Source organism: Podarcis bocagei, assembly GCF_964188305.1.
Source record: "Podarcis bocagei genome assembly, chromosome: 11".
In the NCBI taxonomy this organism is placed as follows: Eukaryota; Metazoa; Chordata; class Lepidosauria; order Squamata; family Lacertidae; genus Podarcis; species Podarcis bocagei.
Window position 1 is genome coordinate 47,043,831 of NC_138136.1, and position 26,952 is coordinate 47,070,782.

Genomic DNA, 26,952 nt, shown 5'->3' on the forward strand with positions numbered 1-26,952 from the left:
CAACTCGATTGTACTCAGAGCTGACCTGTTGAAACTAATGGACCTAATTTCCGTCCTGTCCATTCATTTCAATGGGTACTCTTGAGTAGGACTAACATTGCACACAACCTTCTGCATTGTAAACCGGTATGGCATAGTGGTTAAGAGTGCCAGACTAGGATTTGTGAAACCAGGGTTCAAATTCCCACTCAGCCACAATGCTTATGTGATATAGAAGTGCCCCATTGGAGGTTTACGTGATACTTCAGGCAGTTTGTTTAAATCTACTTTGCATTTGCTCAGAGCAGGAAGCGGATTAGCTGTGTGAATTCATGGCCATGGGCAAATGTGTTGCACAAATAACTGCACAGAGGCTTTACATATGCAAATTTAAGATGGAATAGAAGGTACAGCCTTGTTCTGGAATGAATGGGCTTCTTAACAATATGTCAGGCGGAGGACTCTGGATTGTACTAATACTTAATATCTGTGTAGCACTTTTTTCCTTGAGTGATCAAAATAATGCACATGCATAATCTCAAGAATCGTTACAACTGTTCAGCAATGCAGGCCAGCTCTGTTTCCTCTGGAGATTACAGATGGGGAACTGAGGTGAAGGCCATCATCACTTACCTAAGGCCACCTGGTTAATTCGTGACTGAGGAGAGTTCATGTACACTGGTTAATACTGCATAAGTTTCCCTGTATATTATTCTCCTCAATTTCTTTTACATCTTGATTTCCAGCTAAATTAAAGGCAATAAAGAAGAGAGTGATCATATCACATTAGTACCTGCTATCCATCTATCCCTATCCTGCAGCAACAAGGCCTATTTTCTGAAAGCTCTTTCAGACAAAGCATAGTTCTGAGTTTTACCTTGGTGGGACAGGGAGTGCCTTGTTAAAAAAAATGTTAGCATGTTAGAGAAAAGGTGGGATGTATATAAGGTAAAGGGACCCCTGACCATTAGGTCCAGTCGTGGCCGACTCTGGGGTTGCGGCGCTCATCTCGCTTTATAGGCCGAGAGAGCCAGCATACAGCTTCTGGGTCATGTGGCCAGCATGACTAAGTCACTTCTGATGAACCAGAGCAGCACACGGAAACACTGTTTACCTTCCCACTGAAGTGGTACCTATTTATCTACTTGCACTTTGACGTGCTTTCAAACTGCTAGGTTGGCAGGAGCAGGGACCGAGCAATGGGAGCTCACCCTGTCATGGGGATTCGAACCGCCGACCTTCTGATCGGCAAGCCCTAGGCTTAACTCACAGCACCACCCACGTCCCTTGGGAGGTATATAAACCACCTTTATATATGGACAGTAACTAAAGATTCTGCCGTTTTTCACTCCTTGGGATGGGTGCCCCTAGCATTTCGCTGCCTGAGGTAGCTGCTTCCATTTGCCTCATGGATGGGCTGGCCCTGCCCCCAGGCCACATTACTCGCCAGCCCTGCTTCACACCCTCCTTGAACTCTGATTTACATTTGTTGCTCCCCTCACTTTGGTCTCTGACCCCACCCACCACTGGCATGTGGCTCTTGGAAGGTTGCCAGAAAAGAATGTGGCCCTTGAGCCAAATTGGATTCCCCACCCCTTCCTAACAGTAGGGTTAGCCCTGGTTGTAGCACAAAATAGGGAGGGGGGCTTGAGACTGGAAGTGGGTAGGGGGAAGCCAGTCCCTAAGTGTGCAGCCTTTTGAAAGTTTAGCCAATGAATGCTAATAAAAATTTAACTTCTTCTGTTGGGTATCTCCTAGGGTCAAGCTATACCACACTCCTAATCCTAATCTAGGCCCTTCAGTTACTCCTCAGCAAAGAAAAAATACAGAGCTGTAGAAACATATCACATTTAATTTGACCCCTATTATGTGGGAGAAAATGGCAACTATCATTTGCCAAGCTCTTTTCCATTCATACAGTTTGTTGTAGTCAGTAACAGAAACATCTCAAGAAGTTCAAGGCAAGGTGAGGAGAAGGTTGCCCCAACAGTTCTCTCCTGCCATCTCCAGGAGCTGATGGTTACTGTGCTCTTTGGTCTGGGACTCCTTGCCTCTTCCTTCTCTCACGGTGCCCCAAGGATTGTCTCGTGAGTAGACCTGGTGGCAAAAGTAGACGTGCTTCAGCCAAGCTTCATCCAATTGTCCCTGAAAGCTACAAGGAAGTATAGCCTTAGGACATCCCAGTTTGAAGGATGGAGGCCCAAATCACACACTTGTAGAGAGTCCTTTACAAGTGTTAGCTCCAGAACTTTAGCTGGTTTGTAAATAAATGTACGCCTAGCCCTCCTGGCAAGGAAACCGCAAGGCTTGCTCAACTGTTAGCACACACTGAATATTTTTGTACGTTCTCCTTCTGTGACAGTAAAACAGAGGTTGAGAAAAGAGAGAGAAGTTCGGCAGTGTTGGCTAATGTTTCATCTTCCTCTTTCCTTGCCCTTTCTTCTCTCTCTCTTTCATGTCAGCTGATGTAGGGCTTGAAGGGGAAATAACAGTGTGTGAAAAGCCTTAATTTGACTAGTAAAGGACAAAGAGAATGATTCAGGGTGGCAGAAAGTATTGCAACAGCTTCGCATTCTTTGGAGAATGGAGTGGTCTAGGGTAGCTTTTGCCAAGCGGGTGCCCTTCTGTATGATCTTGTCCCTAGATTATTTTACAAAGAAATGGCTTATTTGGAAACTGAACGTGGGAACTCCTCTCCAACTGTCTTGTGTTTGGTCTGTAGCTTTTTAGTAATCTGTTGATTCTATTTGTCTGAATCATACACACAGATAGAAAAGGACCTTAGTTTTATCCAAGGGCAAACAGCTCTTATTTCTCTTTTCAGGCCATCATAGCCAAATAATGAAACCATATGCAAAACCCAGCACTGAAGTTTATCAGTAGCAAGACAATGGTGTGTTGTCTTAGCTGTAAAGCAAGTCAAGGCATGCAAAGTACAGCAGGAAGGAAACATCTAAGAAGATATCTGTACATAGTGGTAGAAATGACAAAATTTCTCATAACTGGAAAAAGAATGAAGAGCATGCAGATATCATCATTATTATTATTATTATTATTATTATTATTATTATTATTATTGAGCCCCATCTGGAAGCAATTAAGCTAATATCTGGCAGTTGTACTGGGCAACTATATAGGTTCTTCCATTCAAAGGGCAGACAGTTAATCAACCCAGCTATTAAGATATTTGCTTCTAAAAACATCACCCAAATGCTCTACGGGGCTGAGATATGGGGAATTGGCTTCAAATCTGAACTAGAGGTTCTACAAGATAATTTTTTGAGGCAAATTTTGGGGCTTTCCTTGTGGGACACCAGCTGCCCACCTCAAAGCTGCGTTGGGCCTTGCGTTGCTAGCAGCCAGAATTGATTTAGCCCATCTGAGATACGGGCACAGGCTAAATGCCTTCGAGGATCATACTTTTACTAAGCTCTGCTTCCAAGGAACCCTGAACAGAAGTATTCCATGCTGCAACATTTTGTTGCAGGCCTCCCTTGGTTGTCCCTACTGCAGGAACAGTGTGTGTGCTAAACAGGAACAGTGTGTGTGCTGAGCAGTCCTGCGGGGACATATCTCTACCACCCTGAAATGCTCAAAATTAACTCGTGGCTCTAAAAATACCAACACATTATGAAATAAATAAATAATCCTAGGATCTAGCCCTAAATGATAAATACTGTAAATGAAGAACTGCAGCCTTTTCTTGCTCCAGAAATCACACGGACTTTGCCTTTGTTTCTGAAGGCGCATGAATTCACATACCAGTTCCTTCTTCTGTTCCCACTTAAATATCATGCTCAGCACTCTGCCTCAGTTCGGAGACATTTTTTTAAGCTTTTTTCATGAAAACTCACCAGTATTTGAGTATGCATTTCTTTTAATATATACATATGGGTATGCAGTTTTGCATAATAGAATGCATTTGATGTTATTTTCACTAATACATGCATTTGTATGTGTATTTCCCCCCCAACATATGCATTTTTGCATGCATTTCGATTGGTTGGAGAACTGCATCGCAAAATTCAGAGAACTGCAAATGTTGAAGATGGCTGTGTTTCAGTTCATGCACTGCTTCGGGAAGTGCGAATTAAGTAAAACCGAACCGAATTCTCCCCCAGCACAGTGGTACCTCGGGTTACATACGCTTCAGGTTACAGACTCTGCTAACCGAGAAATAGTGCTTCAGGTTAAGAACTTTGCTTCAGGATGAGAACAGAAATCGTGCTCCGGTGGTGCGGCAGCAGCGGGAGGCCCCATTAGCTAAAGTGGTGCTTCAGGTTAAGAACAGTTTCAGGTTAAGAACGGACCTCTGGAACGAATTAAGTATGTAACCAGAGGTACCACTGTACTAGCTGCTGCTACTTTTACTACAAACGAGAGCCAGTGTGGTGCAGTGCTTAGAGTATCGGATTATGACCTCACTCAACCATGAAGCTCACTGCCAGTCACTGCCTCTCAGCCTAACCCTGTGAGGATAAAATAGGGAGGAGGATAAGTATGTATGCCACCTTGAGTCCTTGGACTAAAGATAGGATTAAAATGGAATTTTAAAAAATTATAATCAGAATAATAATCTAGCAAACAAAGCTATAGCTATACTTACCTGGCAAGGGAGATAATCACGAAGGTTGGTTTTCCCAAGGTGACGCTCACTCAGTGCAATCCAGGTGTGCTCACCTCTCCAATGCAGGAAACCTGATGGCATAATCTGCAAATAAAAACAGAAAGTAATGTGAAATCCTAAAGTAGGAAAGGCATTGCGTCAGAAAGTGCCAGTAAAAGTGTTGCAGGGCAGAGCTGGCTATGGTGGTGATGACAATGGTGATGGGTGGAGGGATGCCAGCAGTTTCCAAGGTGAGAAATGAAAATGCAACAAGAATGCCCCTTAACACCATAGCTATAGATTGTTGCATGCTCCCCACTTCCCCTAGTGTTGAGGAGGTCCAATTGCAGCACTGTTGAGTTCAGTGTTCCTCCCTTCGGATGAGGGAGTCCTTGAGGTTAACAGCATGTTTGTAATGTAGGCTTTTTTCGCTCACAGATATACAGGTAGAGCAGGTTTGGTCTGCTACTCAGTTCCTCTGCTCTGCCGTACTGTACTTTGCTGCTGCTTACAGACAGACATCCATCTGCCCACCACCTGGTAACTCCTCTTCTTGTCACTTTAAAATTTCCTATAAATCCAGTACCATTTCCTCAGTCTGTCTGAAATTTCAGAGGTCTGATACCTTTGAGGAACAGGAGACTGTTCAGATAGAAAACACCAATGTTACAAGCAACAGAAGCCTACCTGGGTCACCCATCAGTGGCATGGGATTTATGGAAATAAATGAACTAGCTCCAAAACAATAATAAAATGAGCGCAATTGTGATAAAGAAGGGCAGCATTCAGCTAGGTTTCAGAGTGGACCTGTTGAGATTAATGGACCTAAGCTAACCATGTTCATTAATTTCAATGCGTGTGCTCTGAGTAAAAAATTAAATGATTTAATTAAATGATTTAAGCTGAATAAATTAAATGATTTAAATTTTTAATAGTGGAATTGAAAGGAGTAGTGAAATGATTTCTTCCCCTCTCGCAAACTCCTGTTTACTTTCTCATAAATAAGTGAATGGTTGTGGCAAAAGTAAATCGCCCATGATTCATTGTCATGTTCCAACATTTACATGATTTCTAGACTGGTATAAATAGAAACCTCCCAGGTCTTAATGTCTCATCCTTATGTGGTCAGCCTGATTTGATAACTCTTCAGTTGGCACATTCTCTAGTCCAGTGTTTCCCAAACGTTTTTGGGCAACGGCACACCTGTTTACCGGAAAAAAATCTCGCGGCACACCACCATTAAAGCCCCGCCCCGTGACGTCAGCGCGCAGCGTCACGCCGGGAGGGACGCACAAAAGTGAAAGTTTTTTCCCTCCCCCTTGCTGGGGTGGGAGGAGGCAGCAGAGCGAGGGACTGAGGGACGGCGGCAGCTGAGGCGGCCACCCCTCGACGCCGTCCCAAAAGCCGCCAAAAAGCCCTAAAAAAAGAGGAGCAGCACAAAAAACACACCACACACGGGGGGCGTGTTCTAATTCGCTTCTAACTCCGGGTTAGAGCGCAGCACGTGGAGGATGGGTGGGGAAAGAGAGAGGAGGCGCACTGATAGAACGCCAGGCACGGGGGCCGCCAGGGAGAGCCAGCGCGCGCCCCACCCCGGACGCTCGCGGCCACCGCCATCCCTCCCTCCCAGGGAAGGCGGGATTAGAGCAAGCGCCCGGGCAGCAAGAAGCGCGCGCGCGCCGGCCCTGCCCTGGATCCCTCAGAACCGCCAGTCTCTGGGAAAGTGGGCGTGGCTTCAGAACTCTCAGGCAGCAGCACCCGCCGCCCGGCAAGGCTTCCCATTGGGAGGCGCGAATGCTTTAGTGGGCGGGGATTGGTGCAAATATAGGCAGGGCGGGCTGAGAGGAGGAGCCGCCGCCGAGGAGCAGCGACACCAGCAGCGTTTCCTCTCCCCCCTCCCCTCCCGTGTCAACAAGCGGGGCGCCTGCGCCGGGGGGTTGCGCGTCAGGCAGGCAGCCAGGCAGGCAGACGGCGAGAGCCCCGCGCTGGGCGGCCGCTGCTCGCCGCCGCCGCCCCGCGTCTCGCCGCCCGACTCGCCCGCCTCCCTCCCACGGCACACCAGGCAACGTCTGGCGGCACACTAGTGTGCCGCGGAACACCGGTTGGGAAACACTGCTCTAGTCCTTCATGGACCACTCTGTCTTGAAAATCGACAGGTTCGTGTTTCAAAACGGGATGAGTGTGTGGCACATGCTGACCTGCACATTCATTGCCCCACAGGGCTTTTATGTCAAGTTTTCAAGTTTCTGACTTCATGCTTCTTAGACTGGTTCATGCTTCAGTCTACAGTGCCAGTTTACAGCTTGTGACAACCTGCAAGCATAAGAAAGTCAAAACCTGTCTGCTGCAATCAGCATGTGTGCAGGATTCATGTTAGTGGGTAGCATGAAATGTGAGGTAAGGAAGGCTTGAACTCACCTCACAAGGCTGTAAGGACGCCAACAACACATGCACTATGAGAGGACAGAACTGCTGGGTTTAGCAGTATCACTTGCTACATACATTTTAGGTCATAATATCACTTCTTTGTTCCGCAAATACGTTGGGAAGGGGGAAATTTCAGCAGACATAGCAAGGCCAGATCCAGTCAGCAAAACTGCTTGTCTGCAGCAAACGCCTTGAAATAATACTTTAACCACAACGAGTATGTAGCAAAATGTTGAACATCTTTAGCCATACAGGAAGTTGAATGCTGAGATATCTCTAACCAATCAGGAGCCTCACAAGCCTCAGACCAGGAAACCCATTCCAAGTACAGTATATGCGAACGTTGCTGCAAAGAACTTCTCACTCGGCTTCTTCATCTTTTTTTTTTTTTTAATCTTCTTTGTGCATTTGTAGGATGGCAAGACGAATGTGAAGTCCATCATGGCAAAGTTTAGCAACAACCCAGCCGGGGAGGTTGAGAGCCGGCAAGGCAGAGCAGCAGGACAGCCGCCGTCGGTGGCGAGGACTGCATTTGAGAAATTTAACCACCTGGAAAATGCCGCTGCACCTCCCAGACCCAGCAACATCCACAAATCTCCATCTTTTAAACCACCTTTGGGCACCAAACCTTCTGTTCCTGACACATCAGACAAGGACCCAAAGCCACCCCATTTGAAGAGCAATGCAGTGGCCAGCAAGGTTGCTGCCCTGGCGCAGGCAGCTAACAGGGAAACGAATGAAAAACCTGGATTTCCTAGGCCTTTGGGTCCCAAACCTACTGACGGACTAAAAGCTGAATCCAAGCCATTGTTCCCAAAGCCTCCTGACAACAGATTGCCTGGTTCCACAGCACCAAAAAATGAACTCAGGCCACCAGGGCTACCAAGGTCGAATTTTAAACCTGAACCTCAAGGAAACGAGACAAAGCCTGTCTCTCAAGTGGCAGCTGGATTTAAAGAAAAAATAATCGCAGCCTCGCAGGAGAATGACCCCAAACCTCATTTTCTGAAGCCAGCCCTTGGGAAGAAACCAGGTCTACATCCTGTCCCCAATGAAGAGGCTCCCAAGAAATACCCCTCCTTGAATCCGACTTCTCCAAGCCCACTAGGCCTCAAACCCAAACCCAACTCATTTCTAATGGCCAAGGATGCCGAAGGAAAGAGAGACAATGGGGTGGATTCCACAGCCAGCCCTTTCCCTGGTGTAGCCTTGAGACATGTCTCTGACAAGAGCAACCTGTCTCCGGCCCTCCCAAAATCTTACGGCCAGCCGAGCAATGAAGAACCAAGGCCAAGTGTGGCCAAGAATATTTTCAAAGTCTCTCAAGAGGATTCTGGGCCAACTTCTGGAGCACCTAAATTCACTGGTCTGCCCAGGGCGACTACAACAGGACCTTGGGATAGTAACTCTGAAAAAGAAGAGAAGGACAAGAATTTGCCGAGACGGAAGGCAATCCCTCCACCAGTCAAATTAGGTCTGGCCCCGCAGAAACCCAGCAGACCTCCAACGGTGAACCTTGAAAAATTCAGGAAATACACCGAAGAAAGTGAGTTATTCATCCCCTATTTGCTGTTGGTTTTATGCAAGGTGGGAAAAAAGCTCATCTGTGCTGGTGGTGGTGGGGACATAATAATAATAATAATAATGTGCCGTGTAAAAATATTTCCCCAATACATCTTGTACTGAATTGTGTTTTATTGCATAGTAGGGAATGTTCCATTGTCACTGATTCTCTCACTCTGTTGATTACCTAGAGCTTTTGACTGGGCCACGCTAGATATTTATTTCATTTGTTTACCAAAATGCATATACTGCTTGAATTGTAGTAAAAGAGATGGGTGCAATTTTACCCTGATTGCACTTTTTAAACAGGGGAAACAGCATCCACAGAGCTGATCGGGAGAGGAATGTGTTATCCTTTCCCCATTTGCCCTTTCCCACTCCAAGCTGCCCCTAAGGACTCTCCCACCTTGTGAAATTCCCTTCTTAATGTGTGTTTGCCTGCACTGGGAACTTCGTGAGGGAGGAGACCCTGCTAGACATGGCTATTTGGAAGGATGGAACAGTAACAAGAGAAAATGGTTAAGCACCTGCTCACTCTATGCCGACACCCCCTTTGACTTTCTGGTGCCAAATCATCACTCTGGATATTGCTTTTCCTGATTAGAAAGCGGTCTTGAGGAAAAGTTATATACATTCAATGATATATTTTTTTCCCAGGCGGAGAGAGGCTAAGTAGAACAGTGAAAGGTGGGGGACACTGCCTAGTTTCTCACCAAAAAATGGAGAAGAATAGTGTGCATACATTTTGTCTCATATCTCAGGTTCTACGAACGCATAAAACTCTGGAAAATGGGGCTTCTGGTCCATGTGGGGGTGGAGGGTATAACTGTCCCTCTCCCACTCTTGTGGATGCCCATGTATGCCTCTGCGTGTAATATGTAGCCTAGACCACCAGCAGGAAGGCTAGAAGTATATATGGGGATGAAAAGTCCAGTTATGTTCATTCATCCTAAGGGGCAGCAGGGTGGGGGCAGAGGGGAAATCAGTATACAGTGGTACCTCTGGTTATGTATTTAATTCCTTCTGGAGGTCCGTACTTAACCTGAAACTGTTCTTAACCTGAAGCACCACTTTAGCTAATGGGGCCTCCTGCTGCTGCCACGCTGCCACCGTGCGACTTCTGTTCTCATCCTGAGGTAAAGTTCTTAACCCGAGATACTATTTCTGGGTTAGCGGAGTCCGTAACCTGAAGCGTATGTAACCCGAGGTACCACTGTACAGCCTTTCTGAACCTGTCCCTGTTTGGAATTAAAACAGGAAAGTCTCAAAGCTTTCTCATGTAGAAAGCTTCCTTCATGTTGAAAACAAAAGTAAACTAGCACATCAGATAGAATTTTAGGGAAGGTTGCCACAGGGGATTTTGGATGTGTGGAAACATTTAAATAATGCCATCCCCCATCTATGTTCTGAACTGGTGAAGTTCCAGAAGGATCAACCATCTGCCTTTTCCAAATTTGTGAACCCCCATTTTACTGCTTCGGACTTACAGCAGTCTAGGTGACCACAATGTTAGAACTGAGACCAGGACAGAGCTCCTGTGCCTGCGATAGCTGAATGGCAAGTAGAAAGCTGGCCAGTTTAACATTCCCCCATTGTTGCACCTCCATAATCAGGAACACCTGTTGAATGATGTATAAATGCGAGCTACTCCTTGTGCTAACTATCACTTTAAGCTTCCTATTATTTCATGCTACATCATTATCTCAAATTAAATGCACGGAACTTGTTGTGTTCCTCCCTAAACTTTCACTTTCAACTTGTTCTTAGTTTTATTTTATTTTTACTTTTTTCGGACACTTATTACATAACTCGCTAGGCTTGCTGTTGAATCGCTTTCTATAATATTTCTAAAAGTTTGTTCTTTTTGTCTATTGAGGAGAAACATACAAATACACTTTACCAAAAAGTGCGTTCCTGGATGCTATTCACCCCAGGAAGGGGGGGAAATGGGCACTATTATTATTTTTAAACATCCATCACCATGAAAGATGCATAGCCATACTTTTGTTTTCACCATTATAACAGTTTTGTGCTGCTTTTAATGCATGTGCTGTATAAGTCACTTTTGAGTTAAGAAAAAAAAGCAACTTATACATGCAATTATGAATAATTTAAATATCTATTTATAAGTGTATTTCTACATGTGTAGCATATATATATTGCTGGGTTGCTATTCTTCTTTTTTTAAAAAAATATTGCTAGAACTAAGTCTTCCTGCATTTAAATAATTTCCATTAACTATTTGTAAGAATTAGTTTTTAAAAATATGTTTATAGTTATTAATTGATTGGAGTTAACTTTGTATGCACATTAATTTTGCAAGTAAATATATTTAAATAAAAGATGGGGAAAGTGGGTGGATTTTGTGTGAGACGACTGCTCTTCACTTGCTTCTTCTGTTGTCATGTATTAAGTTTGAACTTGTTTTAACTTCACTGTTTGTCTTGCCCCTGTCTCTTATTTATCTCTATTGCTTTCTCTCAGCTCTCCATCTTAGTCTTACCACACTCTAAATACTAATCTCACTTACTAAACCCCTTATGTATGGATCTTTGGCACTTTAAATTCTCCGCTGTCTCCTTTTCGTCCTGTTTTAAGGAAAGCTTATCTCTGTCCCTTGGCATTTCCTCCTTGATGTACGATTTGATTGCTTTTCGTTTTACCTTGATATTGTACATAGTCTTTGCCGTGCTCCATCCCAAACACCAGGTCTGACAACAGCTTATGGGAAGCAAGCTGAAAAAGAACAGGGAAGGGTTGAATGTCATTGCACGTTGAGGTCCCCAAGACACCCCAAATAAGAACAAAATGACACTTGATTTTTGTTTAAGGTTTTTGGCATAATTTTGGCCACAACTTTATTAAAAATACAGCAATGTGAGTGGTTGCTTAGGCATTGGTAGCGACTAACTGACCCCGCACAGGGACAGCTCTGACATTCGCACCCCCCGCAAAGTCAGAAAGGGTAAGTCACCTGGGGAGAGAGACGGGACTGGGAACCATGCCTCACCTCTCCCCAGAATGCTCCCAGGGGCTCTTGCATGGCCCTAGCCCCTTACCAGGGGGTTCGGACAAAAGCATGGCGAGCCCCTGGGTTCCTTTAATGGAAAACCCTTGCAGCAGCAGCATTTTGGAGGGGCAGGCACAGCCAAATCCATACCCCTCCACCAACCAATTCCCAAACCAATGCCTAACTGCAACCTTACGAGTTGTGACGATTTGCTACGCAGTAGGCAAAAACCAAATGGCACCAGCCAATCAGCCAAATGGACAAAATTCCTACCAGGCCCCTGCCCCAAAGCAGACGACCCCATGACAGGTCAAGCAAACAGCCTAACATTAGGGAGGGAGGGCGGGTGATCCAAAGCAAGCAGCGAAAGAGGAAGCTCATCACTGCATGCAGTGTATTTAGCAAACAGGGCTGTCAATCAATAAATGGCAACATATAAATCTCCCCAGTAACAGCCCGCCCCTGCTTAAAGATGGCCAAACTCTTTTACCCATCAACAGTGAGGTGTCTTGTCGGCCCCCACCGCAACACGTGCTCTCCATGAGGGAGAACACACTTTGCTATATTCAAAGTCCCCTACAACTGCATTAAAGTAAAAAATAAAAATGCAGGGAGATCCAAATCATTGCTCTTTCTATGGCACACGCTCATACTTATATATAAGAGGCGCAACAGATGCCAGTTACCAGCACTGAAAGACCTACATCTAGCAAGATGGCAACAAAATACAAGCGTCTGTGTTTTAAGTAGCATGCAAGAAAAAGGAAACTTCTGCAGATGCAGTAGGAAGTGGATGTTGTTACAATTAAGCAATTTCATAGAATCATAGAGTTGGAAGAGACCACAAGGGCCATCGAGTCCAACCCCCTGCCAAGCAGGAAACACCATTTGGGAACTTTTTTTATTTTTTAAGAAACACCGATGTGCAAGCATGTGCCTACTAAAGTTCCCATGGTAAGCTGCTGTTGTTTTAAAATCAAATTGCAAATTGCTGTGGGAATGAGAAGACGACTGGAAGAAAAAGAGAAAGCGAGAGAAACTGAAATGGATAGATTCAACCTTCCCTATCTATCCTTCATGCAAATTGCAATGCTGGGTTCCTCCTGTGTATAAAAATGGAGCTCCCTGTGATTTCCCCCTTAAATATTACAGTGGTACCTCGGGTTAAGAACTTAATTCGTTCTGGAGGTCCGTTCTTAACCTGAAACTGTTCTTAACCTGAGGTACCACTTTAGCTAATGGGGCCTCCCGCTGCCGCCGCACGATTTCTGTTCTCATCCTGAAGCAAAGTTCTTAACCCGAGGTACCACTGTATAACTTTTTCTTCCCTTGCAGGCTCCAGCAAACCCCATGTGGCAGGTTTACCCCCTGTACTTCCACTGCCTGTTTCAACCCTGCATACCACCACCCAGCTACCTCCGCCGCCTCCTCCGTCAGCTTCCCATCCATCAGCACAAGCTCCAGTACTTCCCCCAAGAAACATCAAGCCCAGGTATGTCTCTGTGTAAATGAAAGTGAAATCAGCGTGGGGGGGGGAGGTTACATTCTGCTCTCATTTCACAGGGAATGAGGGAGCTTCTGATCTCACATCTATCGAAGTGTCTTCCCCGTACAGTCATCCTGAAGTACCTTGTCTTTGGCACTCATCATGCCCCTTGTTTTCTTTCGCTGCTTTGTGATGAGGATGCTATCCTTGACACGGTCAAGGGACACGGGTGGCGCTCTTGGGCTTGCCGATCGGAAGGTGGGCAGTTCGAATCCCCGCGACGGGGTGAGCTCCCATTGCTCTGTCCCAGCTCCTGCCAACCTAGCAGTTCGAAAGCACACCAGTGCAAGTAGATAAATAGGTACCGCTGCGGCGGGAAGGTAAACGGCATATCCTTGAACCCTAGAGGCCATGCAAAAGCCAAACTAGACATAATGCGCCAGTAGCCACCACATTTCTTTAATCACCCACCTCTGGACCCCAGATGTTCTTGGACTACAACTCCCATCATCCTCAGCCAGCTAATGTATTTGTGACTAAATTTCTAAAAATGGGGATAAGTGATTTTTATGCAAATGATCACCCTCTTTCCCCTCTTCTATAGTGATGCTTAAGCAGCCCCCCTATTCATGCGAAAGATGGGTGTGTGTGTCTTCCCCCCCCCCACATGAAAATGTAAAGCTAAACATTTCTCTGCCTTATCTCCCCCATAGTTTGTCACCTGAACTTACTGGCAGTGAGCAAGGCCAGGAGAAAAATAAATTCACTGGGCAAGTGAGGACAGTGCACAGAGGAAGGAGAAAGTGTCCTGCCCTCTCATTCACATCACTTTTCATGTTAATATACTAACAATGGAGTCAGGTGCAGAGTAATGATGGCTTTGTAGCCAAAACATGGCTACTGGAAAACAAAAGGGAAAGATGAGCATGAGCAGCATAATGCCAAGGTTTGCAGAAGGGAAAGGGGTTAGGGAGGGGGAACACTAGGAGGCAAAAACCTTTAAAAAACAGCCCAGAGCACTTCACACTGCAACATTTAATTGCAGGTCTCCCTTTGGTTAAAATAAGAACTACAACCCCCTCTCCTTTATATGTGAATATGTGATTCTAGAAGAAACACATGATCAAATAAAAGTGGCACCATTTTTGTCTAGTTTGGCCCTATGGTGAGATGTTTTCAGTCAGTATTCTAAGTACAGTGGTACCTCGGGTTAAGTACTTAATTCGTTCCAGAGGTCCATACTTAACCTGAAACTGTTCTTAACCTGAAGCACCACTTTAGCTGCCGCGCCGCTGGAGCCCAATTTCTGTTCTCATCCTGAAGCAATGTTCTTAACCTGAAGCACTATCTCTGGGTTAGCGGAGTCTGTAACCTGAAGCGTATGTAACCTGAAGCGTATGTAACCCAAGGTACCACTGTAAGGGTCAAAGATAAGTCTATGAGGCCAAAGTTTTCTCCAGTCGCAGCAGAACATCCGGCCAGGAAATATGAGTTTTGAGAAGGCATTTGAAGGGAGAGAGAGAGACTGAGAGAGACACAATCTAGTGCCTGGCTTTCTATTGATAATCCTCAGGCCTGCTTCACGCACGGAAGATCTGAAATGGTAGTTACTTGAGAATGCAGATATGCATACTTTGTGGCAAGCAAGTCCTGTGATATATAGCTGCTGATCAGGTGATTTTTCCTTTGCAATAGCAAATTAGAAAAAGGAAGGGCTGTGACGACATTGCAGAACATTTCTGAAAACGCATGAAAAGCTGCACATACATACATCATTTTATTTGCCATGCTGTCTTTCCACAGTTCAAACCATGCTCAAGGCGACTTACAACATGGAAAAATACATAATTGCAAAGATCTTTTGTTATGCAAACATAACAAAAGTAGTCATAAACCATAAATAAAACATTAAGAAATACACAACAATTTCTGCATAAACTATGATAAAATCTTAAATAAAGATACAAAAAATAAAATAAATAACAGCAACAACCCCCTCCACCCCCAAAAAACCCCTCTATAAATGGTAACGCAGCCCAAGAATATTTTCAGCGATTTCAGCTTTTGTAGCTGGAGTCAGTCCGGGCCACGCCATCCCATGCCAGGTCTGCAAGGCAGGGAGCAAATCTTCCTGGACTCACAGCCTCAATGGATTCAGTGTATGAGGCCCAGTGCCAAGGGTCTTCTGGCAGTTCCCTCACTGCGAGAAGTGAGGTTACAGGGAACCAAGAAGAGGGCCTTCTCGGTAGTGGTGCCCGCTCTGTGGAATGCCCTCCCATCAGATGTCAAGGAAAAAAACAACTACAGTGGTACCTCAGTCTAAGAACAGTCCTGTTAACGAAAGATTCGGGCAACGCACTCTGCAAAACCGGAAGTAGGTGTTCCGGATAGTGAACTTTGCCCCAGAAGAGGAATGGAAGCCAACTGGTGGAAGGGCACCGGTAGCGGGAAGACTCAATGGGGAAAGCGCACCTCGGTTTAAGAACGCTTTCAGTGTAAGAACGGACTTCCGGAACGAATTAAGTTCATCAGTGGAGGTACCACTGTATCTAACTTTTAGAAAACATCTGTAGGGAGCCCTGTTTAGGGAAGTTTTTAATGTTTAAAGTTTTATTTTGTTTTTAATGTTCTGTTGAAAGCCACCCAGAGTGGCTGGGGAAACCCAGCCAGATGGGCGGGGTAGAAATAATAAATTATATTATAGATTATATATTACATGGTATATGTCTGAAAGAGACCGTTGTCTTCATTGAGGGCTCCCCAGATGTCATCAAGACCACTCTTTGGTGCATCCAGCTGTATGTGTGGAAATCCTTCCCAATCTCTGCTATCATCTCCAGATTTCTTGCTGTCGCTACACCCGTTAGAAAAAAAAGAAAATAAAACCTGCCAGGGAAAGGTGTCAGATTCAAACTTAATAAGACTGCAGGCCTGTATTCCTTTACTTAGGACTCCTTGGGATCAGTGGGGGCTACATCTGTGGGGATGTCAGGTTTGCATTTTTGGGTATAGAAAGTATTGGTTTAAAGTGCAGAGATCTTTCCTATTCTAATTAATTCAAGCAGGTTCTGGAAGCTTCTCTATGTGATACAAGCTGGTACAAGCTAGAAGTTTCTAGCTAACAAGCAAGCTTCTATTTTGCCTAGAAACAAGCAGAGAAACTGAACAGCTGGTTCAAACTGGTTCTGTTATCTCTTTCACTCAAGGTCAGGCTGACTATAATACAGTAATAGGCCAGAAGAAGCCTTGGTTTCACTTTCTGTTTCTCCTGCTGGTGTGCTGGTCAGTACAGTGGCATCTTAATCTGTTCCGGGAGCTGGTTCAACTTCTGAAACTGTTTGAAAACCAAGGTGTGGCTTCCGATTGGGTGCAGGAGCTTCCGCATTGGATATTTGGCTTTTGAAAAATGTTTGCAAACCGGAACACTTACTTCTGGGTTTGCGACGTTCAGGAGCCAATTTGTTTGGGAGCTAAGCTGTTCGGGTACCAAGATACCACTGTACATAGTATGCTTAAGTGCTAAGGTTTCAGTCTTATTGTAAATTTAAGTTAAGTCTGCTGCAGCTGGATTTCTTGTGGACTGTACCAATCCTGAAGATGTTGGATTGTGACTGTAAAGCTCATTTGCCTTCAGTAGTAAAACAAAAAAACAACCTGCTGAATGAAGTTAATTGCCTCTGAGTTATTATTGGGAATCCTGCGTCGTGTTTTATGTTTTTACTCTGCTAACTATACGTTGGGGTCTGCTCTGGATCAATATGGAGCAGAATTCATTGCATGGAGGAATGGGAAAACCTAATTTCATTAGAGGGTGTTTTTGTCCCAGCTTCTGTCTACTGAACCAGCTGAATCCGGCCCATAGGCTTCATAAACCTTCTCTGATGGCTTGGCTTTCAGTCAAAAGAGTTTTACGGGAATTGCAGTTGCATCTTTTTTCTCTTTGAACATGTTCACCTTTTTCTTTTCATAGGGACAATGAAGAAAGCTATGATGATGTTGAGTTTGGAGGTAAGGCTAATCCATTTTTGTTAAGACGGGCATTAGAAAATTTGTAAGTGGGAACTGCGAGAAAGCGTTAGAATGTGGAGTGCTCCTGTTCGGGTGCCAGCCACCCCCATTTCCACTATACTCCACTCCCCTTCCACTGTTTTCCATTACCGCCTCTCCCTTACAGGCAGCCCATTCTGTATTTCATGCCCTCCATCCCTGCTCAGTCCTTATCAGACTGGTTTTTGGGAGAGGCTTTTTCCCTAGTACTTCTGAGAACCTAGGGGTTCCTGGCCAATACCTCCTGTTTGTGCGTGGGTGGTGCCATTTTGGCTATGTAAGGATAACTTATCTCCCCCACCCCCCACCCACCTGTCAATCCCCTGGTGATGTAAGGTGACCCAATTTGGCCTGCATGGCATGAAATTAAACCATGTGAAGAAAGCCACAGCCCACAAAGGGCCAATAAACAGCTGGTTGTTGGCGCTGGCAAACTCCAGTACACAGACATTGGCACAGGGCTTTGCTGGCACCACTGATTGGCAGTCATGTGTGACATGAGGAGCAGTGAAGGTGGGCGTAACTGGCCTGAACGACCTTGTGGCCCAAATGCCACAAGGTGGGCCTGATTTTCCCACTGCTGCTATATAGGATGATGGTGGTGGCTGCTGCAATACAGCCTTATGAATCTGAATGTCCTATAAACCTAGATCATTACTCCCTCCTCCCAGGTAACCCTAATAACACTGTATTTCTGTGAGGAAGAGCTGGGGATCTCCCAACAGAAAATCCTGAATATTCATACACCTTGCCCAACTACAGTACCTAGAATTCCTTGCAAGAAGCCATAGCTGCCAAAGTCTAATAATAATAATAATAATAATAATAATAATAATAATAATAATAATAAAAAATAGCAGTCAAAGTGATATAAATGTATTGATAAAATACAGATAATGAGAAAGTTAAACAAATAGCATTTATACAGAGTATAATTTAGAATGATATAGCATGTATATATAAACCTTATGCCATGTATTTATAGCATGTAGTACATAACATAATATATAGTTGGTTTTCAGTATGTAGTCAGAGGGGGGGAATTAAAATCAAGTTGTGGTGCTTGAGGTGCATACTATAGCACAGGCTTCCTCAACCATGGCCCTCCAGATGTTTTTGGCCTACAACTCCCATGATCCCTAGCTAGCAGGACCAGTGATCAGGAATGATGAGAATTGTAGTCTCAAAACATCTGGAGGGCCGAGGTTGAGGAAGCCTGTTGTAGCTGATAAGCAGCTGGCATGAAGTATATTCATCTGCTACAATTTCATTTCAGTTTTGATCAAATATAGATTATGCCATATATTTAGTTTTATGTGGAAAGATACTGAGGACTATAAATATATGGCATAATCTGTATTTGAGTTAGACAAAAATTTTCGCAAGTCAAAATACCCAACTTTGTCCTAGGCAACGCCGTCCTTTGCCCAACACTTTTTGTTTAGAGGGCAATCCATAGACTTTCTACCCTCTTATTATATACGGATATGATTATATTATATACAAAATCTTCCCTGCAACAGAAAATTAACAATCAATGTTTGCCTTTTGATTCTTCAGGAAATGGGGATCCAGATGAGGTCAGTATCACCATTCACAACATAGATAAATGCATCACAACTGTCTTTCATTAACACCCACTTTCATGAATGCTGAGGTGTGCCGTGGGAGGTTCTGTTACCGGTGTGTCTGTGGAAAGAGGGGAAAGGGAGAGAGATTGTTTCATTTGGATATCTGCATTGGATTTTAATATTTTAATGTTTTGCATTATTTAATTATTTTGATATGGATATTTCACGCCCTGGGACCTTAAGTTCGAAGGTGGGTGTGGCGATCACACAGGGTCGCTGGACGTTTGACAGTCTATTGATCCCTGTGCCACCACTGTGATTACTTCCCCGCTGCCACCAACCCGTTTCTCTCGGGTACACCCGGAGTCTAGACAGTTGTTAACATAAAATCAAATAAGCAAGTTTATTTTATAAGCATTAACAAGGTTATGGTTTCAGATAACTTTTCTTGTCAGTTTCTTAATCTTAGTTTCTTTACTGACCTATACCTTCCTAATAACTTCTAATTGATTATCCCATCCCATCTGTCTATCTGACTCCTCCTAACAGTTTCACTCACTCTCACATCAAAACTAGACCAACCCACAGACTTATCCTCCCTCTTCCTTCTCCAACTCCCAACTAACTTCCAAATAACACCAACTCTGACTCTAACTCCTCCCCTTGGGTTCCCACTGGCCAATCACTTCACACTCATTTAACCCTTTCCTTATGACCCACCTAGGAGGGCAAACGCCACAGTGGGTTATAAATCAAAGAAGTGATCATTAATAGTAATAAGCTGTGGGAACATTCATTTGTCACTGGATCAACACATCTTAATTTGGGTACACAACTTGTGACTCATAAGCCAAGCAAGGGCCGCAGAACATGTGTTGTGGTCTTCCACAGGGTTGAGGAACCTGTAGTTCTTCAGATGTTACTGGACAGCAACTCCCATCAGCCACAGCCAGCATTGCCCGTGGCCGGAGATGATGGGACTTGTAGTCCAGCAACATTTGGAGGGCCACAGGTTCCCCCTACCCCAGTCTACAAAGTGCTTGACGGCCTTGCTCTGTTTGTAATCTCTGGAAGGGCTTAGCTGAAAGGAGAATGTAAAGGACTGCAATAATGGCTCAGGGCGAGTGAGAAGTTGTTGTGGCAGTAGATGCAACTCAGTGACATTCATGTGTTCATTATACCCAGAATGAACACCTGGAAATGGCTAGTCTGGGCAATATTTGATATTCTTAAATAGCTGAATGGTCAAGGTCTAAAGAAGACCTTATTTCATACAACAAATTGGGTTTGAAATAATGAAATGCCACATACAATTTGCTGTCCTAGTACTAGTCTTAAAAAGAAATTGTTGCACTTGAACTACGTTATAATTTCCCCTTTCTAATTCATTTCTTGTCACTTTTTTCTTTATAGAGTCTCAACAGTGAAGGGGAGACATATGAAGATATAAACGAAATGAGGTAAGAAATATGCAGCTCTGCAGATATGGCGGTTCTCTGATTCTTGGGATCCCACAACTGAAGTGACAGAGAGACAAAACATAAACAGAGTAAGAGGACCTGAGAGTAAATGGCAGACACCATTGCAAAACCGTGGACAAAAGATCCAAGACCTGAATTTGCAACTTTATCATCTTCTAGGCCAGGGCAGGGCTAGCCAACATGTTGTCCATCAGATGTTTTGACCACAGTTCCCATCAGCCAATATCGTCCATCAGGGATGATGGAAGCGTCTGTCCTGCAACATCTGGGCTAGGTTGAGAAGGTATTGGCTTGGATCCAGACTTTGCTTGCAGCAGCAGAAGAGGGAAGAGGAAAAGTGGCTTTGGCTTTATCTCCCTTGTAGCTTCTAAAACTCTTCTCCTAAGGGTTTGTGGGCACTCTGGAACAGTGAAGGAGGGCACCAGAAAAAATTGATCTTCCTATGTTGAGCAAAAGATTCCTGCATTTCAGAGGGGCTGGTGGACTAGGTGACCCTCATGGTCCCTTCCAACTCTACCATTCTATGATTCCAGCAGGCTCTAAAGGTTGGGTCAAAGGCCTTCTGCACATGGAAGGAGCTCTTCCATTTGTGGACAGCGATCAGAAGGTCGGCGGTTCGAATCCCCGCAATGGGGTGAGCTCCCATTGCTCAGTCTGTGCTCCTGCCAACCTACCAATTCGGAAGCACATCAAAGTGCAAGTAGATAAATAGCTCTGGCAGGAAGGTAAACAGCGTTTCCGTGCGCTGCTCTGGTTTCCCAGAAGCGGCTTAGTCACGCTGGCCACATGACGCAGAAGCTGTACGCTGGCTCCCTTGGCTAATAAAGCGAGATAAGTCCCGCAACCCCAGAGTCGGTCACGACCGGACCTAATGGTCAGGGGTCCCTTTACCTTTTACCTTTAAGCTTAGATCCAACCCAACAGCAACCATTGAGCACATGGCTCCTGATATGGTCATCTTTCAAGAGAAGTGAAAGAGACCCAGATGTTTGTCCCCTGCTGTTTCTTGAGTTAAGTATCAATCACTTTTTATTTCGCAGACCTACATCTAGAGATGATGAAAGGAAAAAGGAGAAGGAAGAAAGGAAGAAATCAGAGAAAGAACAAAAGGAGAAAGAGAAAAAAGAGCAGGACATCAGGAAGAAGTTCAAAGTAAGGCTTAAACTAGCAATTATTATTTTTTTAAAAAAAACTTTAATGAAAACAAATACATTATCCTTTAGCATTGTTAAAGTTATTCTGTTTGAAGAGATGGGGGATAAATTCAGTTCAGTTCACATTAACAGGTGAACCTATTTAATTCGCACTTCCTGAAACAGCAAGCAAACAGACAGCCTCCCTTCAAAATTTGCACTTCTCTAAATCTTGCAGTGTAATTCTCCAGGAGACTAATGTGTGAAAAAAATCTATATACTACAGTAAAGAGTGCATATAAATGCATGCACTAGTGAAATTAACATTAAAAAATGCATTCTATTAGGGAAAATTGCTTTGCAAAAATGCGTAAAGGTAAAGGGACCATTAGGTCCAGTCGTGGCTGACTCTGGGGTTGCGGCACTCATCTTGCTTTATAGGCCAAGGGAGCTTCCGGGTCATGTGGCCAGCATGACTAAGACGCTTCTGGTGAACCAGAGCAGCGCACGGAAACGCCGTTTACCTTCCCGCCGGAGTGGTACCTATTTATCTACTTGCACTTTGATGTGCTTTCGAACTGCTAGGTTGGCAGGAGCAGGGACCGAGAAACAGGAGCTCACCCCATCACGGTGATTCGAACCACCGACCTTCTGATCGGCAAGTCCTAGGCTCTATGGTTTACACCACAGTGTCTTTATAATTCCATTGCAAAAATGTCTGAAACAGTGATGGGGAATAGCAGGTCCAGGGGTTGAATGTGGGTCTCCAGTCCTCTCTACTTAGCATCAAGACTCAGTTCTCCTTAGGATACATCTTGTTTCCCTGACTGACACTTCTTTGTGCCCTCAAGTAGACGTGATTGCGATAATGCCTCTTGCTTACCTGTAACACGTCTGACTTCTGTGCATCTGGAATCAAATCTGGAATTGTGTGTAAGAATCACATTGTGCCTCTGGCCATACCCACTATTTGATTCTGGTCCTGCCCACCACGGACACATGGGAACCAGAATGTTGGCAGTGAGGGAATGCAACCCTCAGGCTGAAAAACGTTCCTCACCCGAGGTCCCGACTCCAATTTGTCAGTTGTTGTGGTTTGTCCATGCCTGTTTCCCTCTCTCTCTCTCTCCCCCTTCTCTTGTACAGTATTAATCCTGACCATATGTGCAATGCTGATTTACACCCATTTCTTATCCTACTTCTGTTTAGCTCGTGGGCCCCATTGAAGTCATTCACCAGGCCCGAGCTTGCACAGACTTCAAAGGAGGGAAGAACGATCTGACGTTCAAGCAAGGAGATAAAATCGAAATCATCCGCATCACTGACAATCCAGAGGGGAAGTGGCTGGGAAGGACAAGAGGCTCCTGTAGGTATAAATTATGCAAATTTAAGAGAACTTATTTTAATATGTTTAATCAGAATAATTTATTCTGATCAGAAAATTTGGGTTCACTCACCATTTGGAGTATTTGAAATGTCGCTAGTCCACAATTCTTGGCCCTTGAAGACGTATTAGTATATTCATTAAAATACTTGAAACCTGCACAACAAAGAAACGTACAGCAATTTGATTTAAAAAAATTGCACACCATGCAATGAATACCATTCTATATTGCACAGTGATTTTTAAAGGGTGTGTGTGTGTGTGTGTGTGTGTGCGTGTGTGTTTAATGCAGCCCTTATGATGTCTTGTTATAAAGTTTAAAAGAAAACAGCTGCATCTTAGTCATGAAATATGTTGGGCTTTTGCTTTCTAGATGGCTACATTAAAACAACCATGGTGGAAATTGACTATGATTCGTTAAAGCGAAAGCCGCGGCCTTCTGTCAACATTCAACTGAGGCAACCAGACAGTGACCAGGAAGTGTATGATGATGTCGGGGAACAGGATAGCGTCAGCAGGTATGTCAAAAGGGATGGCCACACCTGTGTCCAGTTCTAGTGTGGCTTGCAGTGCAATCTAGCCCACCTTTCATCAGAACAGGAAGTGATAAGGAAATGGTTGTTTAACATTAGTAAGGTGAACATTTATTGTAATTTCTTAAAATGAAGTTATTGTTACATTATTTTTAGATTAGTAGTGGTCTGTAGGGCAAGGAGCTACAGGGAAAGGACCCCTGTACAGTTAAGTTCAGCCCTCGATATATTTCTGGACTACAACTCCAATCAGCCCCAGTCCACATAGCTAAATGGAAAGGATGGTGCGAGTCCCAGCAAGAGCTGGAGGACACCATATTGGCAACCCCTGACAACAGGCCTGGTCCAGCAAAGCAATTGTTACCTTATTTATTTATTCATGGATTACCAGTTTGAATCACATTTGCCATTTTCTAGGCAATTACCTGGCTTTAAGTGGGTTATAGAATATTGCAGACATTTGGGTGTGGGGGAAAAACATGGACATTTCAGTGCATTCCTATATGTGTGTGTCTTCTTTGGATTTAAGTCCCACCATGTTCAATGGGGCTTACTCCCAAGCAAGTATGTTAAGAACTGCATTATTTATTGCACTGTCTTCTCCTTTAACTTCAACCATTTCCCCTCCTCCTTTTGTTTTCTCATGGCCAAAGTGGAAGTCAAAGTACTGCAGGAGGTAAGTTCTGCTGTTCCTATCTATCCAAATTTTGAGGTTTGTGGGTCATGGGGCCCATCTTTTAGCTACTTCTCAAGGTATCAGTTGGGGTATGACCAGGGTTTGTGATATCTACCAGCAATCAGCAGACAAGCCATATATAGTCAAAGAAAAATAACAGTCCCCAAGCCTTCATACTTCCTCCTTCAATATTCATTTCTAAACCAATCCTGTAACCACCAAGGTCAATGCCACTTTCAAGATTAGCAAATCAAAGCTACAACTTTCTGAGACTCTTCCCCTCCATCCCCGCTCCCCCATCAGCACCAAGATGACCCAGAAAGGCTTGTCCTCCTGCTAAAGCAAGCATGGAAAAGCCAAGCTCTCCAGAGGTCGTTGGACTCCAAATCCCATCAGCACCAGCCAGCATGGCCAATTCTCAGGGGTGAAGGAAGCTGTAATTGAAATAGTGCAAACAATATCTCCTGGTTTTTTTTCAGTAGAAGCAGTACATACCGTTGAGGATTGTTGTTCTTATTATTGACATAGCTGTCAATGTTTTCCCTTTTTAAAGGGAAATTCCCTTATTCCGAATAGGATTCCTCACAAGAAAAGGGAAAAGTTGACAGCTATGATTATTGATAATTTCAGTATTAATGTTTTATTTTACTTTATGTGCATTTTGGAGGTAAGTAGCCTAGAGACAGTTTGCATTAGGCGACATAAACTGAAACAATAATAATCGAAGTAGTAGTGATAATAATACTACTCTGCTTTTGCCTTTTTAAAAATTTCAAACAGGATTCCCTCCTCCTCCTCCTCCCTCTGATGACATTTATGATGGGATCGAGGGCGATGATGATGCACAAACAAGGTAAGCATTAATAGCCAACAAAATAATGAAAAGCAGATGGAGAATTCTTGTTTCGTTCTTGTTTAAAAGATTATCTCATGATAAAAATATTAGCCCTCGATTAATGCATGATAAAATGGTATCAGCTGGGTAGGGAGTGTGTCTTAGAAGGGTGTGGAGATAATGTTTTTACCATGGAATTAATTGCTTTGGGTGTTGTTTTAATGAGTCTTTACTGTTTTCATCTCCTTCACATGGATTGTATTAAGGCATAGCCTTTTTCAACTTCTTTAATTCTCAAGCAGGAGCCAGTAAGCCAGAATCTGAAGCATGGACAGATGTTTGTGTGGCATCCAAACAATGGCACATCTGACTCTTTAGACCCTAGTTATCCATTCATTATATCTTCGCCCTCTGTAGAAATCCACACTGATGCTGGTGAATTGCTCTGATCCTGGGATCACAGATTAGAGCCACAGGGCAGATCAGGAGGTCCATGTACTAAGAACTTGGTCCAGCTGTGTTTGTATGAGGCTCACACTTCATGCTGTTGCAAAAGTCGGGTGCCTCCCCTCTCTCTGCTGAGTGGTGACAAAGAGCCCATGGGGTTCCATGCACTCACCCAGGGTCTGGAGAACTGAGACGCAGTGGAGACAGTCGTAGCTTTAATAAATATTATTTATTCGCCTATTTACACCTTCGAAAGGGGAAGGGTGGCGCTGTGGGTTAAACCACAGAGCCTAGGACTTGCCGATCAGAAGGTCGGCGGTTCGAATCCCCGCGACGGGGTGAGCTCCCATTGCTCAGTCCCAACTCCTGCCAATCTAGCAGTTCGAAAGCACATCAAAGTGCAAGTAGATAAATAGGTACCACTCCGGCAGGAAGGTAAACGGTGTTTCCATGCGCTGCTCTGGTTCGCCAGAAGCGGCTTAGTCCTGCTGGCCACATGACCCGGAAGCTGTACGCCGGCTCCCTCGGCCAATAAAGCGAGATAAGCGCTGCAACCCCAGAGTCGGCCACAACTGGACCTAATGGTCAGGGGTCCCTTTACCTTACCTTTATTTACACCTTCAGTCTGCAAGGAGGAATTCCAGATCTTACAGCATGTTCCTTTCAAGAGGGGCTTGTACCCCACAGCAGTGCTTGTACCCCACAGCCAACCACCCTTCTTCCTCCTCCTTCCTCCCATCAGCCCTTGCTCCCAGACTCCCTTTTCCTGTCACCTCAAGCATACAGTTTCCTGGCAACCCCTGTATCCTTCACACCTCAAGGTGAGGGGAAGGAGTTCTCCTGTATTGCAAATGGACCTCTATTGTTCTTTGATGGCCCTAGCTCAGTCGGGTTGTTCTGTATAAGCTAGCTCAGGAATTCCTCTGCAGCTTGTATTCTCCCTCCATATCCCAAACAATAAAAAATCCTAGCCTTTATCAATTTCTAGGATTTAGGGAGTTTAGGATTTAAATTTATAACAATACGTTTGTCGCAGGAAATACTGGTGTGGTTGTATGTGCTGTGTAAATGGTGGTGGTGCCCTGAGATGTTCTCCTAAAGCAACCTTTGCCAACCTGGTGGTTTCTGGACATTGGGGACTACACTCCCCATCAGTCCTAGCCAGCACTGGCATACTGGCTGGGACTGATGGGATTTGTAGTCCAAACCAGTCAGAGAGCACCCGATTGGCAAAGGCTGTCCTAAAGAATGCAAGTATGAATGGACTTGAAGGTCCTTTTTATTTTGGGGGGCTGTTGTTGTTGCTGCTGATGTGAATCCAATGCCCCAGCCCAAAGTCATTTCAAATACCTTGCGTTTCATTCTGCAATGTGATAATTGCGTGCATACTCCAAAGGTCTGTGCCACATGGTGAAGATAAGAGTGACTCCTGGCCCCGTGGGCTTTTGAAGAATCTGTTGAAGGGAAAAGATTTCCCCAAGAGAAGTATACGAGAAGCAGCAACTAAAATCAATGTGACAGAAGATAATGGAGGTTCCTCGTAAGAGACTGCTGTGAAAGAAAGAAAAATAACCGGTTCACTAAAACTAATAGCTAATATACGTGTTGATCATGCGCTACTAACAGCTTCTCACAGCAGCCTAACCAGCCACATAATCGTACCACACGGCAGATAACCAAAGCTATGAAACCACCACATCCCTTTTCAAAGTTGGGCCATGCTCTGTCCTTGAATACCTCTTAGCTTAAGTCACAGGTACCTGTTTGCAGAAAC

The 26,952-nt window shown here is 44.4% G+C and overlaps 1 protein-coding gene across 3 annotated transcripts in view; it reads left to right on the forward strand.

Moving 5' to 3' along the window:
- The window catches only part of FYB1 (FYN binding protein 1), a 49,463-nt gene that overhangs the window by 4,907 nt on the left and 17,604 nt on the right, over positions 1-26,952 (forward strand). For 2 of the 3 annotated variants that reach the window (XM_081212763.1, XM_081212764.1), the window contains exons 2-12: positions 7,427-8,558; positions 12,921-13,077; positions 17,042-17,079; positions 18,679-18,698; positions 20,103-20,149; positions 21,211-21,322; positions 22,513-22,669; positions 23,061-23,205; positions 23,874-23,896; positions 24,677-24,749; positions 26,575-26,718. In XM_081212763.1, the coding sequence (XP_081068889.1) occupies positions 7,427-8,558; positions 12,921-13,077; positions 17,042-17,079; positions 18,679-18,698; positions 20,103-20,149; positions 21,211-21,322; positions 22,513-22,669; positions 23,061-23,205; positions 23,874-23,896; positions 24,677-24,749; positions 26,575-26,718 (2,048 nt within the window). The remainder of the gene's footprint in view (positions 1-7,426; positions 8,559-12,920; positions 13,078-17,041; positions 17,080-18,678; positions 18,699-20,102; positions 20,150-21,210; positions 21,323-22,512; positions 22,670-23,060; positions 23,206-23,873; positions 23,897-24,676; positions 24,750-26,574; positions 26,719-26,952) is intronic. The other variant, XM_081212765.1, reaches the window with a different exon arrangement.